At 33.9% G+C, this 15,805-nt stretch overlaps 1 protein-coding gene across 1 annotated transcript in view; it reads right to left on the bottom strand.

Annotated features, from left to right (window-relative positions):
• Positions 1-15,805, bottom strand: part of LOC120420966 (neuronal acetylcholine receptor subunit alpha-7-like) — a 209,487-nt gene that overhangs the window by 15,147 nt on the left and 178,535 nt on the right. Inside the window, exons 11-13 of the mRNA XM_039584098.2 lie at positions 5,027-5,172; positions 955-1,077; positions 754-892 (exon numbers count right to left, since the gene is read on the bottom strand). Of these exons, the coding sequence (XP_039440032.1) occupies positions 754-892; positions 955-1,077; positions 5,027-5,172 (408 nt within the window). The remainder of the gene's footprint in view (positions 1-753; positions 893-954; positions 1,078-5,026; positions 5,173-15,805) is intronic.

Here is a 15,805-nt window from a genome sequence, read left to right as displayed (position 1 = left end):
GCTGGGTGGGCGTTTGGAATTTTTTTTGTTGCATTTTTTCCTCGGGAGTAGAGTTTACAAAAGTAAACATGTTATAAGTCTGATAGTTTGCTTAAATTTGAAAAATAAAATAACTTTAGTTCACCCTGATCAATTCACAACAAATCAGTACACTCGTCAACACCCGCCCTAACAAAGTGGTGATTCCCACTTTGCGAGCACAATTTCATGAATTATTCAGCCCGTCGTAGCACCTTGAATAACCTCTCCCGGTCAATTCATGCCAGTGTCCAGTGACATCCATCCTAACGAGAAACCAAAGAGTGTGATGCCCACCATCCCCTAGACCAGACTGACTGACTGACTGGATCTGCTGCAGTAATGAATTCCAGAACGATGGACGATCCTTCGCGTAGGAATTAATTGCCTTAAGTGTCCCATGGTCGGCAGCAGATCTGAACCTGTCCTTGTCTGGACGCTGGACAGTGGGTTGGATGATTGAAGATTAGTGGTCAAATTCTTGGACTTAAAATAAATTATTTCGACAAAAAAAAAATGTTTAAAATTATGACCAAAATTCTGTACATTTGCTCCCACTGTGCACAACTTTTCAAACAGAGCCATCGAGCCTTCAGTGTGAGCGATTTCCACCCCTTCCATAATTAGTCGCTCAATAATTCAGGATTGATTCACGTTTGTCTCGCCGTTTCTTTACCCCCCCAATAAGGCAAGTATTTATCCCAGGAATTAAACGATAACCAGCTGGGGACTTACCTGATCGGTGATAAAACGTATCTCTTTTAATATTAAAGCTAGTTCGTAATCAGCGGATGATGTGAAACACGTGTGTGGTGGCGCAATTGCATCTGGCATTCGATTGCTTCCGATCGGTCCCATACTCCCATCGTCGCTACTGTGAAGGTTGAATTAAAGGTTTAAGTTTTTTTCAACAAAAGTTAGTAATATTGAACTGACCTATAAACAGTCCTGAAATACGTTGGATTGTGTGGCAGTGTACCTCCGGGGGTTAGTGGTCTACAGTTGTGACGAAAGTCATCGTCTATATCTAATACGTTCGCTAGTAACGACTTCGATGATCTGAGGAGAGGGATTAAAAAAATACAATTATTTCTGGAATTTAATATTTTTTGTAAATCAACTATTGATGCAATTTCGAAACATTTTGAAATTCTAATAGAAATTTATTGAACAAATTACAAAAGTAGATTTTTTTCAGAACGAATTGTACATTTATCCCACCATAACCGAGTTGGACACGAAATTCTGAAAAAAAACGCTTTTTGAAAAGAGTTTTGTGTTAAACAGCCATGTGCTACATACATTCAAAGTTAAAAATAATAAAAAATATTGAAAACTGCTAAATTTCGATACTTGTGCTGAAAAAAACAATTTACAATAAACAGCCTCCATTTCAGTGAAGTACAATAATTTGAGTAATCTTTTTTGAGCTAGGCCGTTGCCAGTATTAAAAAAAAACGTTTCAAAAAATCAGGGGGCATTTTTTTTTTCAAAAACTAACCAACTAAATATAATGGAAAAAAGAAGTTTAATGAACTGCAAATAATTTGAAATTCATTTTCTTGGGTTTGGAATCATATTTTGCATATCTGGAATCGATCAAAAATATTTTATTTTTTTGTGAAATGCCGTTGTACAGTACTGCAAAAAGTTTTTTCTCGACAAAAAATGGTTTGTCCAATACTGTGATATTTTGAAAACTAAAGATTAAAAAACATCTGGGCAGGTGTAAAATGCATTTAGTCAATGGCCTAAAATAACTTAAAAAAGTGAACCTGATGAAAATTCATCAAAAACTAAGGAATATTCATCAATTCTTTATGTAATATTACTTTTTTTGTCACAAAATCCGTCACCATTTCCACCATCATTTTAATTTTCTGTGTAGAAGTAGAACTTTTCAGCACTGATATTGAAAAGTATTAATTTTCCATTTTCTGTTATTTTTGGTGCAGAAAAGTAGGCCGTTTTGTCGCTCGAGAATGGCAGAAAAAGTAAGTAGTTTCATGAATGACAAATAATGCACGTAGAAAAAAAGTTGAATTTTGGAAGGTTGAAAAATTGGATGGTTGAATATTACATAAAAATGTGTAAAACGTGAACTTGACGAAAATTCACCAAAAACTGATGAAAATTCTGCAGTTTGTGATGTTATTTACACATTTTTTACACAAAATCTTTTATCATTACGTGATGAATATTACCATAATTTTTTCTGTGTGTATTTAAAACATTTAAAAAAACTTAAATAATATTCTTAAAGTGTCATCTTAATCCAAATCTAACATGTATAAAATAACGTTGAGTTTCTATTGGAAAGAAATTTATATTTAGTATTTCCAAAATAGTTTTTTTTAGGTATTTATACAAGTCCCCATACAATGTCCATGGAAAATAAACTAGAAAAAGCATATATTTCAAGTTTCAAGCCTAACTTCCAATATTGTGAAGCAAAAGTTATCAAAAAATGAATTATACATTATCACAGTTTTAAGACTATCGAAAATTTTCAAAATTTCAATGAATTTATTGAAAAATATTTTTTTAAATTTTATATACATTTCCAATAAATTAGCTTTGATTCAAAGAGATTATTTTTCCAGTATTGTACATTAATTTTATGTAAATATTTCAAGTATTTAACAATGAGCAGAAACTTGCCAAACCAAAATTTAAAAGAGACACAGAAAAAACATCACTTTCCTTTTGTTTTGATTCTTTTAACATTTGAATTTGGATGATATTTGTAAAAAAGTTTTTGCTCCAAAACAAAAATTAAATAGTTTTTTTTTGCGAAAAAGTGAAATAAAAACCGCGAACAATTTAATATTTCATGGAAAAACTTTTTAACTATTTTATACATAGAAAAATCATGGACAAATTTTATCCAAATCAAAAAATAAAAACAAATTAAAAACGAAATCGAAGAGAACGTTGCGCTCTTGTTTTAGGGTTTATTTTTCGATTATTTTTGTATCGTCAAATGCATTTGTATTGAAAAGTTTTCATTTTTTTTGTTAGTTTTTAGCATATTGAACATCGTTTATAGTTATCTTTTGGCAATTTCACGTTTTTCAATTTTTTGCGTCCCTTGATCATTATGTTGTAGCAACAAAAAATTGTGTAAATTATATTGAGGTAAAATTTTATGATGTACGTATTTTTATTAGTTATTTAATGCTACATTAATTAATATAAAAAAATCTACACTTCACAACTGTTTTTTTTTTTTTGCTATGGAAGATTTACCCATTCTCAAATTTAATTTTATCACAGAAAATGAGTGATCACACATTTTAAAGTGTAATTTAAGTTTAAATTTTACATTACTGACCTTTCAATTTTACACCTTCGCAAAATGTTTCCTTTTTTAACCGTGTTTCATACATTTTTGCTATACAATTGAAAAGTTTCCTTTGGAAGGTTGAAAAAATGCATGTTTAATTTTAAACACTTTTCATGTCATTTTACATCAATTTCTGTGGAATTAGCAAACAGTACACATAAAAAGATGCAATTTTACAAATTTGTGAAGCTAAACAGAACATTTTTCTGACACAAAAATCTGTCAACATTTCCAGATGTACTATTACCTTATTTTTTACTGTGTAGCTTTAAAGTTGTAAATATTTGAGTACAAACTTTAACAAGGGAATTCAATGTTAATTAATAGTTCTTTGGAATTTTAATGAACATTCTTCATGACAATTACAAAAATTTTAATATACAGACATAAGGGGTTTGCTTATAAACTTCACGAGTTATTGCGATTTTACGAAAAAAAGTTTTGAAAATGTTGGTCGTCGTTGATCATGGCCATTCATGGTCACCCGCGACAGACACGACGACGAAACGAAGAGAAACGCAAAAAGCAACTTTTTCAAAACTTTTTTTCGTAAAATCGCGATAACTCGTGATGTTTCTAAGCAAACTCCTTATGTCTATATATTATTTTTTTTTAATTGTCTGCTCTACAACTTTGTAAAACATTATTACACGCCTTAAAAATAACCCTGCAAAGTTAGAAAAAACACGAAATTTTAAAATGAAAAATTTTGTTCTAAATGAATAAATGACCCTTCTAGGTCAATGTATATTAAAAAGTACATTAAATTTCCCATAAAATGACATGTTCCAAAAATTTTTATAGTCAAGTAACGCAAAATGGGAGAATTTTTAACACTTTTTTAGTGTTTTTTCGGAATTTTGAGTACGCCATCAAATCGGGCGTCTAATTTTACATAAAAGTCCCTTTGACACCAAATTTCTATCTCATCACCGTTTCAGGCTGCAAATCATTGAAAAACACCTCTTTTTTCGCATGTTCAAAAATTGAAGGGGTCGTACCGCCCCTCCATCACGAGATATCAAAAAACGAACCTCGGATTCGTGATCAGGGACAAAAATTACCCCTTAGGACAAAGTTTCACGCAAATCGAAGAGGGGTCGGGGCAACTTTTCCCGATTTCGTGTGAGTTGGTAGAGAATTACCCACTTATCCAAATGTTAGGCATTTCATTTAAAAATAATGAATTTCAATATTAAAACATGAAAAAAAATACTTTTATTTTGAAAACAACCTAGAATTTAAAAAGTTGAAAATCACTTCAAGTCCGTTGTTTAAGGTGATATCGATACCAATTAGATTCGTCCCAAATTGCAACTCAACTAATGCCTAAATCCAACACAGGAAGCTCAAAATTTTATCCCGTTTCATTGATTGCCTGACACCTAACGAAGCGTGAACGATTCCGGTATCACAAAGAGCTCTCCAACTAGATCAAACTCAATCAGCGAATCCGGGCAAATTGCCCAGCTAGGGTAACCGGCTTGATTTTCTTACTTTTTGGTTATTTTCATAATTTGTAATTTTTGTAAAATCGACATATTTTTTAAATGAATTATATCGAAATCTAATCTACATTTGAAACAGTTGTTGCTGAATGTTAAAAGTCACCCTACCTGTACAACGGATTGAGGAATTAGGTGCACCTCCACCAGTACTCACCGCTCTTTCAGTTCGACGTCCTGTATGTGCGTTTTCCGTTCGGAACTATCCGACGTTGGCGTTGCCGGATACTCCATCGATAAGCTTCTACCCGGTCGGCTCATTCTTAAAATACATGGCAGCCAATATAAAAATATGATTCTAACCTGCAATTGGATTAAATAAATACAAATAAAAAACAGTTAGATTGAATTTTGACCCTGCTGCAACTTTTCAATTTGTCCGGTGGTGGTGTTGCGCTTTGAAGTCAAACCCAATAAAAATAAAAACCTACCCTCAAATGCTCACTAGATTAAATAGCTGCAATGTGTCAGCAAAATTTAAGCCACCTTCCTGCGTGGCTACAAAATGTGGCAGGTCCGACTGTTCGGGGGGTTTTTCGGGCTGGGGACCTAGTCCAGCAGGTGATCAATCGATGCTAATGTATGCAGAATTCTAATTCGATTAGCATACATTAAATAACTTTTAAAAGCTTTGCCGGAGGTCGTGTTTCACAGGGGAAATGTTCCCACAGAACCAGATTCGATTGATTGCAATGTCAAAGCAGTTTTGGAAAACCAGAGAGCCAACAGGATGAGTGGTACTGCCTTTTTGCGTTTAAATAGTCAATCAATCGTCAAACGTTAATTGCTAATTGAATTGTTGGGTACATTAAACATTGAAGCTTAACGCACGATTGTTGGCAGAATTGATTTCATTTAAAGCATTCACCTTGTACAAATCCACCAAGTGAAATTCAAAATATGAAATTACTGCTATTTGAACTTTCAAGAAAGTTGAATTCATTGATAGTTATATAAACTCAACATACCTTTTTAAAGCACTACTTGTAATAACATACATTACGACAAAACAAAAAAAAAATCTACGAAAAATTGGTTTAATAATACCTTTGTCTGAATAAACAGAATGAAAGGTGTCTTTCATTGAATTATAAATAAAGTGTGATTTTTTGGTCTATTTTTTATTGTTAAATCAAGATCGAATGAAAGCACAAAAAAATAAATTATAATTGAAATGAATGAATTTTATTTATATTTTGTGACTCTACGAAATCGATCTTTTTTTAATTTTAATTTTTGTATTTTTTTATCCAGCTGAAACTTTTATGGTGCTTAGGTATGCCCAAAGATGCCATTTTGCATCATTAGTTTGTCCATATAATTTTCCATTCAAATTTGGCAGCTGTTCATACAAAAATGATATGGCGTAATATTGAATGTTTTACTCTTTTGGAATGTTAGTCTTGATTTGATTTTTTTCCAAAATCTTTATTTTTTATTTTTAAAATTTATGTTTTGGGGGGGGGGGGGCAAAAGACCACTATGTAGCCGCCGAGTTATGAATCAAAAATAAATTAGCTGGTACAATTTTTTTGTCTTCAGTTTTTAATGTAAAATCAATCGATATCAATATTACACTCTTTTGAAAAGAAAAGAATTGAGTCCAAAATTTTAAAAATATTTTTTTTTCGAAGAGATTGGATGTTTTACATAATTAAAAGCTGTTTGGATGAGACAAAGAAACCTTTTTGTTTGTTATTTTTTCTTTAATCGCTGAATTTCAGCAACAGTTCAATATTAAATGTCCCTTACAAAGTTTTTTTTTTTTTAATTTTCACAACTTTTGAAAACAATCATTTTTAGGAATGCACAATCATGCACATAATCTAAAAAAAATCGAAAAAATAAAATTTCATCTACAAAGCATATTTTTAATTCCTTTTCAATTGAATGTACAAAAAAAACTAAAGTTATATTTATATACAGCAATTCCATTTGAAAAGAGCCTAAACCGAAAAAAAAGTTCTCCGATCGGGCACAAATTTTTTCTGGGGGTTCCTTGGCCAAAATAATTAGACCCGTATTTTTTTGTTTGGCCATTAGGGTGACCTACATCATGCTAGGGTGGTTCGAAAAATGGCAATTTTCGTCATTTTTCGCAAAAAACACTTTTTTCGAAAAATCATATCTCCGCGCCATTTCATCCGATTTTAGCTGTCTTAGACGCAAAAGAAAGGTAATGAGTTTGGCTATTTGGGAAAAATAGTAAGAAGTTCCAAAAATCTAGCTTAACTATTGAAAAAGTCGTATGAAAACTTAAAATGGCGTTTTGACCGTGTCTGGACCAAAGAGCCTATGTCTGAAAATATTTTTATCGGATTCCTCGGAAAATTTCACGTAACATAACAAAAAATTGGCGATGTCGAACCGTACGTTTCCAAGATATGATTTTTTGAAAATAAAAACTGAGTTTTTCGACGCGCCACGCGCAAAAACAGGAAAATGACAAAATCGGCAAAAAACAACTTTTTTCACTAAAACTGTGATAACTTTAAAATTTCAGCGATGACCTATAAATGTTATGGTACCAAAAGTTGCGTCTTTCAATTACGAAAATTTTGATACCCAGACATGTATAGGTCATCGCTGAAATTTTTAAGTTATCGAAGTTTTAGTGAAAAAAGTTTTTTTTTTGCCGATTTCGTCATTTTCCCGTTTTTGCGCGTGGCGCGTCGAAAAACTCAGTTTTTATTTTCAAAAAATCATATCTTGAAAACGTACGGTTCGACATCGCCAATTTTTATCAATGTTACGTGAAATTTTCCGAGGAATCCGATAAAAATATTTTTAGACATAGGCTCTTTGGTCCAGACATGGTCAAAACGCCATTTTAAGTTTTCATACGACTTTTTCAATAGTTAAGCTAGAATTTTTGAACTTTTTACTATTTTTCCCAAATAGCCAAACTCATTACCTTTCTTTTGCGTCTAAGACAGCTAAAATCGGATGAAATGGTGCCGAGATATGATTTTTCTAAAAAAGTGATTTTGCGAAAAATGACGAAAATTGCCATTTTTCGATCCACCCAATTCCATTTGAAAAGAGCCTAAACCGAAAAAAAAGTTCTCCAATCGGGCTCAACATTTTTCGGGGGTTCCTCGGCCAAAATAATTTGACCGATATTTTTTTGTTTGGCCATTAGGGTGACCTACGTCTTGCCAGGGGGGTTCGAAAAATGGCAATTTTCGTCATTTTTCGCAAAAACCACTTTTTTTTTTCAAAAAATCATATCTCCGCGCCATTTCAACCGATGTTAGCTGTCTTAGACGCAAAAGAAATGTGATTAGTTTGGCTATTTGATAAAAATAGTAAGAAGTTCCAAAAATCTAGCTTAACTATTGAAAAAGTCGTATGAAAACTTAAAATGACGTTTTGACCGTGTCTGAACCAAAGAGCCTATGTCTGAAAATATTTTTATCGGATTCCTCGGAAAATTTCACATAACGTATCAAAAAATTGGCGATGTCAAACCGTACGTTTCCGAGATATGATGTTTTGAAAATAAAAACTACGTTTTTTGACGCGCCGCGCGCAAAAACAGGAAAATGACGAAATCGGCAAAAATCAACTTTTTTAACTAAAACTGCGATAACTTAAAAAATTCAGCGATGACTTATACATGTCTGGGTATCAAAATTTTCGTAATTGAAAGACGCAACTTTACATTGCTGTATATATGTTTTTTTTCTTTTTTTTTTCAAAAAATCATAACTTGTTGGTGACACTTTTTCCATATTTATCTATGGCACAAAAGTTGCGGTTTTGTGTCCCCTGAAACATTAAAAAAATAATGATTAAAAAATTGAAAACTCAAAAAAAATTGTCTTAATAGTTTTTTTCCATACGTACAATTTTGCCAAAGACACCAAACCGATCAGAAAATTCCTTCAAAAGATTTCCAATTTCGACAGTTGTCAAAATTTGTTAAAGTCTTGTAAGAGTGAACCAATGACACAATATAATCAAAATGATCAAAGAGCTCAATTCATCTATATTTTTTTTGTAAATTGACTATTTAAATCATGTGGTCAATAATTTGTTGAAATATTTTCGTTCTAATTCATTAAAAAATTTAAGGTTCGTCATGGTAAAAAATATTGAAATGTTTAGTTTACAGTTGCTGTTATCTTGATAACAGTTGATGTTTTCGAAAAAATCTTTTATTTTTTTCGTTTGAATGGGATTTTAATTAATTCATGTCAAAACTTTTTATGCCATAATTTTAGAAGAAAATTGTGTAGCTTTTTGCTTGAAGGTTTGAAAACCGAGCTTGCGCTTAAAAAATATGTTTTATTCAGAAATCTGTTCTCTAGTTACAGATTATAAAAAATCCGGTCCATTTTATAAAGTTTATTTGGCATGGAAAAAAAAAACAAAAAAAAAGCATAGCAAATCCTTATCGATGAGCCAGCAAAAAATGTAGGCTTTTTTTAGTAGCCGAAATAGAATCGTAACCTGTTTGTTCTTTTCTTTATTTACCCATGGCACCTTAGCCAAGTCAGACCGGTAAACAAATTGCGTATAAAAACGATCAGAATGAATAATTACCTTTTTCCTCTTGAAATTTATTGCCTTTCGGAACAGCTATATCTTCAATTTATACGTATGCTCTGAGCTGGCAGATGTTCAATTTGGGTAATATCTTCCTGTTTTTACGAATCTCTTCCAAATTGCTACCTCTAAATGCAAAAAAAAACACAGAGAGTCAATTTATTGAAGCTATGTAGGAAAGAGAACTCTGCCCTCCTCTGTGTTTTTCCCTTCTCCAAATCATTGCAGTTTATAAACTTAATGCATCATGATAAGCTGCTGATGATGTCCGTTCTCTTTGCCACCGTGCCAAATCTGCATCGTTCTCTGCCCCAGATAGAGCAACCATCATGTCGCAACCAATTTGAAACTCCGTATTAATTCCATTCATTTTGGGGGCTCTGGCCTCGGCCATCAAATCAACCGGCGGCCCGAAAAATAACTCTCATCTGGTTGGTTTGGCGTCCGGGAAGGTCCGAAAAGCCAACGTCATTTCCGGCAATCCCAATAAAACACACACACGCACACTCTCACACGCAATCCGGAGCCACACTATTCATCATCACAATCCTTTTTTCCGAATGACCAGTTCCTTCTGGTGCTGGCTGGTGAACAGCAGCCGTCCCCCAAAATTGGTTTCACGCAAGCCAGGGCCAAATCTGGCCAACCAAACCCAAAAACCAGAACCGAGAGTGAGAGAACAACAGGACAGAGGCGAGTCATCAAAATTGTGTTCACTGTCCTGGTGGCTGTCTGGTTGGGTTCGTTTGGTTAGGTTTAGCCACAGTAGCATAACCTGGGAGTAGGTAGGCTGGTTGTTTCTAGGATTTCGAACGAACCAGAGGTCCAATTTTGATGGGGGGGGGGGACCCGAAATCATAAGTATTCATTAAATGGTGCTAACAGAGTCACGCGTTTGTGTCATAGATGGGTTGTTCTTTGTGAAATCTTGTTCAATTTTCATCAAAATTTCATAGAGAAAAGATGTTTCAGGCGACCTGAAAAAAATAGTAAATAAAAATCTGTATCTTGAAATGGGATTTTCTGACTGGATTGATGTCCTGGGCAAAGTTTTAGGTTAAAGTTAGAAATATTAAAAGAAATAGTTGCCCCCTAAAAAATTCAAGCATAACATTTGAAAGGGTCTTACAATAGATAGTTTCCTTATGTCATTCTTCATACCAAATTCAACAAATTTGAATTGTTTTATTAAAACCTGGGTGCTGAATAGTGGTTCGCGAAACGGCCTCAATTTTGAACTGTCAAATTGGAACCAATTTACTGTTCGCCAAAAGTAGAGAGTATTGTCATCAATTATTAAAATTTGTTTTCTTTGTTGCAAGAATGAAGAATTATTGGCTTTTGAGGACCTGGAATTGTAGGCAAATCTTAAGAAAGTTTAAAGCGAGATCGTCATTTTTATGAATTGAAGTTGTTTATGGATTCGATGTGGTTGTATCCATTCAGAAACTGTCTTTATTGTTTGATTCCGTTTGAAAACCTACTGGTTTTGGGAAAATCATCTTTGTTTGTTGAATCAGCTTAGTCAGAATTAGCGATGTTTTTTCGCTGGACCAGGAAAAGCTGCAGGTTGACTGCAGGATTCCACCAGCTAGGGAATTTTTCTGTGACATTGCAGAATGACACTCTCGCCGCAGTTCTTCGTTAACATGTATGACGAAACAAAGAGAAACACAAAAAGTAACTTTTTCAAAACTTTTTTTTCATAAAATCGCGATAACTCGTGATGTTTATTTGCAATCCCCTTATGTTCCCTTTAATCATTTTTTTTGTAGTTGTCTGCTCTACAACTTTGTAAAACATTATTACACTTTTAAGGGATTACATACATGTAAAAAATCTCAAAAATTCAAATTCCGATTATTTATTAAATCCTTTCAAAAGATTATTTCCAATCACTCCTGAAAGTTTCATAAAGATATTTCATTATTTAAATAAGTCGAAGACGATTTAAGTTTAAAGTTTTGCCATGCGCAAAGCGAACCGTCAAACTTTGTGAGCGTTTTTCTCAAAATGGCTGAAATTTGGACTGAGGACTCTCAAGACATATTTTCTGTGCATGACGAAGCCCAATTTTGAAATTTAGGTTTTTAAAAAATTACAAAAATCAAAAACTGTAGATTTTTTATATGAAAAAGAGAAAAATATTTTTATCTTTTTTTTAAATAAACTTTTGTAGAATCGGCCTTCGTCATGCACACGGGATCCGTTTAGTGAGTCTTCACCAAAATGTTGAGCCGATTTGGTCAACGCAGTGTTGAGATATCGTGGCACCCGTTTTTTGAAACTGCTAACTTAAAATAGCTATGCCTTGTCTTCAAATTTATTTTCTTAATAGATGAAAATGTATAATATGTATATTTTAATACCCTGAAAACAGATTTAAAAAAAAGTTGAAATATCTGCTCATACCAACCTCTGGCAATAGAGCCAATTTACATGTATGTAACCCCTTAAAAAATAACCCTGCAAAGTTAAAAAAAACAAGAGATTTTCAAATGAAAATTTTTGTTCTAAATGAAAAAATTACCTTTCTGGGTCAATGTAGATTCGAAAAGTACATTAAATTTTCCTAAAAATTACAATTTTTTTTTGTTTTTTTTTCGATGAAAAATGCGTTTTTTTCGGAATTCTGAGTACCTCATTAAATCGGGCGTCTAATTTTATATGAAAGTCCCTTTGACACCAAATTTCTATCTCATCACCGTTTCAGGCTGCAAATTATTGAAAAACACCTCTTTTTTCGCATGTTCAAAAATGGAAGGGGTCGTACCGCCCCTCCGTCGCGAGATATCAAAAAACGGACCTCGGATTCGTGATCAGGGACAAAAGTTACCCAACAAAGTTTCACGTAAATCGAAGAGGGGTCGGGACAACTTTTCCTGATTTCGTGTGAGTTGGTAGAGAATTACCCATATGTTATTTCTAGTCAATTAATTGATGCTTGCACAGTGAAGAATGCGAAAATATTTCAATTGTTTTGTTCAATAAAGTTCAACTCAAAATTATTCGATGTGATTCTGCCTCTCCTTACCCAGATATTTAACAAAAAGAAGACCAAAATAGGTAATGAAAATATTCCAAAAATATCCAAGAAAATTCAAGATCGTTTGAGAATTTCTCCTTTTTTATTGTTGAGCAATTCTCAACGAAACAAACCGATTTTATAAATTGTCCCCTAATAATATTTTAAAAATCTAGCTCATTTTTTTCGCCATCGAAAATACAAATTATGATTTAGTGCACCGTTTACAGATGTTTTTTTTATATTTTAAATTGTTTATAAAAAAAAAATAATCAGCGTTTCTGAAAATATTTTGGTTGTTGAGATATGAACAGCGGAAAAAGGAAAAAGGAAAATTGATGCTTTTTATTCTCACCCAAACAGCCCCCTAATTAAAGTGTCAATACATTCTTCTTAGCAAATATTGGTAAAAAAATTAAACATTTATGATATTTTCTAATTTACTTGAAAAAAAAAATTGAAAATTTTGGAATCAAGCATAACATTCTTGAAGGACGTTTGATTGCATGTTTGGCCCATTTGAATTTAAGAATTTTTAAAATATATTTTTTTTCGATATTATTAAGAAATTTAGCAAATGTATTTTTCTTTAATTTCAAATTGTTTCTATTTTACATGAGTATGTTGCTAATATTTTTTAAAGTTTATGTCCCTCGGCTCTGACCAAAGTCGAGGTAGGAGGCAAAAAAAGATTAAAAATTTAAATTACAAGCCACAGTTTTAACATTTGCATGAAAAAAATGCTCTAAAATCCAGTTGTCCAGTTGTTTTGCAATCATAATTTTTCAAAATACCTTAAAATTGACGAAAATATTTTTTTGCGATGCTATTTCATTGGAATTTTATATAATATTTTGAAACGAGCTCAAACATTATCTTACACGCCAGCGATGATATGCATTAAACGTCTGACTTTCTTCTTTCTTCAGATGTATTCGTCTTAGGAGCCTAATCTCACTAGATATCTAGTTTGCCTCTGAAATTTCGGACCAGTTCTCTGAATTAGGAGAAAAGCGGACAAAAACTTCTGGATATATATAGCCTACAGGCCTAAAATCCTGGGGTTTTCTTTATTTTGCGGGTAAAAGTATTTCTCTTATTTAATAAAACACTCGGTTAGTAGCTTTTTAGGCAACTACAGATAATATGATTCTCTATGTGGGGTGCTTTCACGTGTCGCTCTGTGTCGTGTGTGTTCTGGAGTGCTCCGGTTGGGCGGTGTGTCAGTAGACACGGGTGACGGGGGACCGGTAGTCAGGGTATAAAAAAGACATCTAGTGGTCTCTCTTTCGCCGGTATGTTAGCGTAGCTGCGGAGCTCGTCTTCTTCTGAAAGAGTCGCGAGTAGGGGGGAGCTCTGACTTGATGTGGCATAGTTGAGTAGAGCTCACGTCACTTCGCCAAAGCGAACATAAAACGGAGCGTATCCTTCAAAAAGATTCTATTTTTTTGAATAGTCGAGCGCAACGTACCATTATTTATTGAGCGTAATTCAAATTGTTTGAAGATCCAATGACTAAACTCGGTGCTGTTGTGCGTTGAGAGAGGGGGCGTTGAGAGTAGTCATTCTATCACAATACTGCGGATCTTGGGGGGGAGCTTCTTCTCTCTCTCTCTATCTCTACGGGATTCGGGGATATGTAAGAAGGGCAAAGGTCGCAAGATAGCGGAGGGGTGCGATAGTGAGAGAGAGTGAGTTTTCGAGAGGACTGGGTTCTCTTACGTTATCTTTTTTCTAGTTGTGAGCGAGCTTCCTACATTCCTTTCATAAACCCAATTGGGCAAGGTTGTTAATTGTCAGCCCACTGATAATGACGTTTTTTGAGAGGTGAGAATGTTGTCATGTATTTAATAATTGAAATTATGAATGAGGTTTTAAGCAGGTATAGTATCTCTCGATAGTTTTTGTATGTGTGAGTGGTATTTCCTCTGTCTTACAGTTAGTGTGATGGGACCTACCATTTTGTGTGTATTAGTACTGTGAAGGTAAATCTGGATTCATCATTTTGTATGTAAAAACGATCTGTTGATGCCTGATCAGAACATGACAATTGTTCTAATATATCTCGTGTTTTGTTGGTAAAATTGCTCTGAGGGGATTTCTAATATGTGAACGATCTGAGCGCTTTGTCGGTCTGATATGCACAGTCATTTCTCACATTCTAAAGTGGCGAACACAAGATTTTTGGTGGAGGGTGAGGAGTGGTGTTTGCGAATTTGTGGGCACAAAGGAATGTATTTGGTAGCTAGTTCGTAGATTTATCGGTTTTATGTAAAAAATCACGAGTAAACTTTTTTTTGGTTAGGTGACAGGGTAATATCTCGTATCAGGAGATTTGGCACATTGTTGCCCATTTCCAAGAGGGCGGGGCGCGTGATGTGGTGGGAGGTGTGGTTGTTCCAAGTGCACAGCGCAGGGCGTGCGTTAATTTTGAGGGACTCAGGTGTTGTTTGTTGTGGTTTTTTAATTAAGTAATTGAAGGGTGATATTGTTTTTGGATATTAGTTTTGGGTGTTTTATAAGAAAGGTGGGGGTAGGGGGGGGGGGGGGGAGGTAGTGGGGAAGTGGGTAATTAAAAAAAAGGGGAAACTATGGTCTTAAAATGTGTGCGGGGGTTGGATGATTGTTGGATGAGATTTTAAGTGGGAGTAAGTTTGTGTTGGGTGAGTTTTTGGTAGTGTTTTGAGGGGGGTATAGAGGATGTATATTTGTAATTAAAGGGGAAAATGGTAAAAAAGGGGGTGGGGGGGAGGATTGTGAGATAGTGAAGATGGGAGTATTTTTTTTGTTTGGTTGGTATTTTTTTTTAGTTTTGAGTGTGGGTATATGGATTGTACAGTATTGGACCAAGCCCGTTTTCCCATGTACCCAGTGTTTTGGGTTTTTTCATACATTGTCAATTCACAGTTTTTTCTGCACTTAAAAATCCAAATTCATGCAAAATCTTTTGATGGGCAAATGATGATAGTTGTTACTCCAAGCAAACACATTTTTTTTTCTCAGCTAAATCAACGATGTTGTGGATTTCTTCGTCACTACCTCTAACCTTTCCCAGCACTTCTTGGAAAACTCGCGATTTGTCCCGCTGAGAGTTCAAATAAACTTCCATTAACTTCTGATTCGTCAACATATTGCTAACTCACTTCCGTTTATGTAGTCAAATTATAAACAAAGAAAAAGATCATAAAATGAGGTGCTGTCACTTCTCACGTGCGCGTGTATTAGTGAGGCTTTTTCAAAGTGTATTTTACATAATATAGATACCGTCATCAGAGGTGACATTGGGTCTGAGGGGTGAGACCCCCCAGATCCAATGTCACCCCTGATGATGGTACTTTAAAACTGTAAAAAACCACAGTA

The sequence above is a fragment of the Culex pipiens genome, chromosome 2 (assembly GCF_016801865.2).
Source record: "Culex pipiens pallens isolate TS chromosome 2, TS_CPP_V2, whole genome shotgun sequence".
NCBI lineage: Eukaryota > Metazoa > Arthropoda > Insecta > Diptera > Culicidae > Culex > Culex pipiens.
This window is presented reverse-complemented; position numbering and strand designations above follow the sequence as displayed.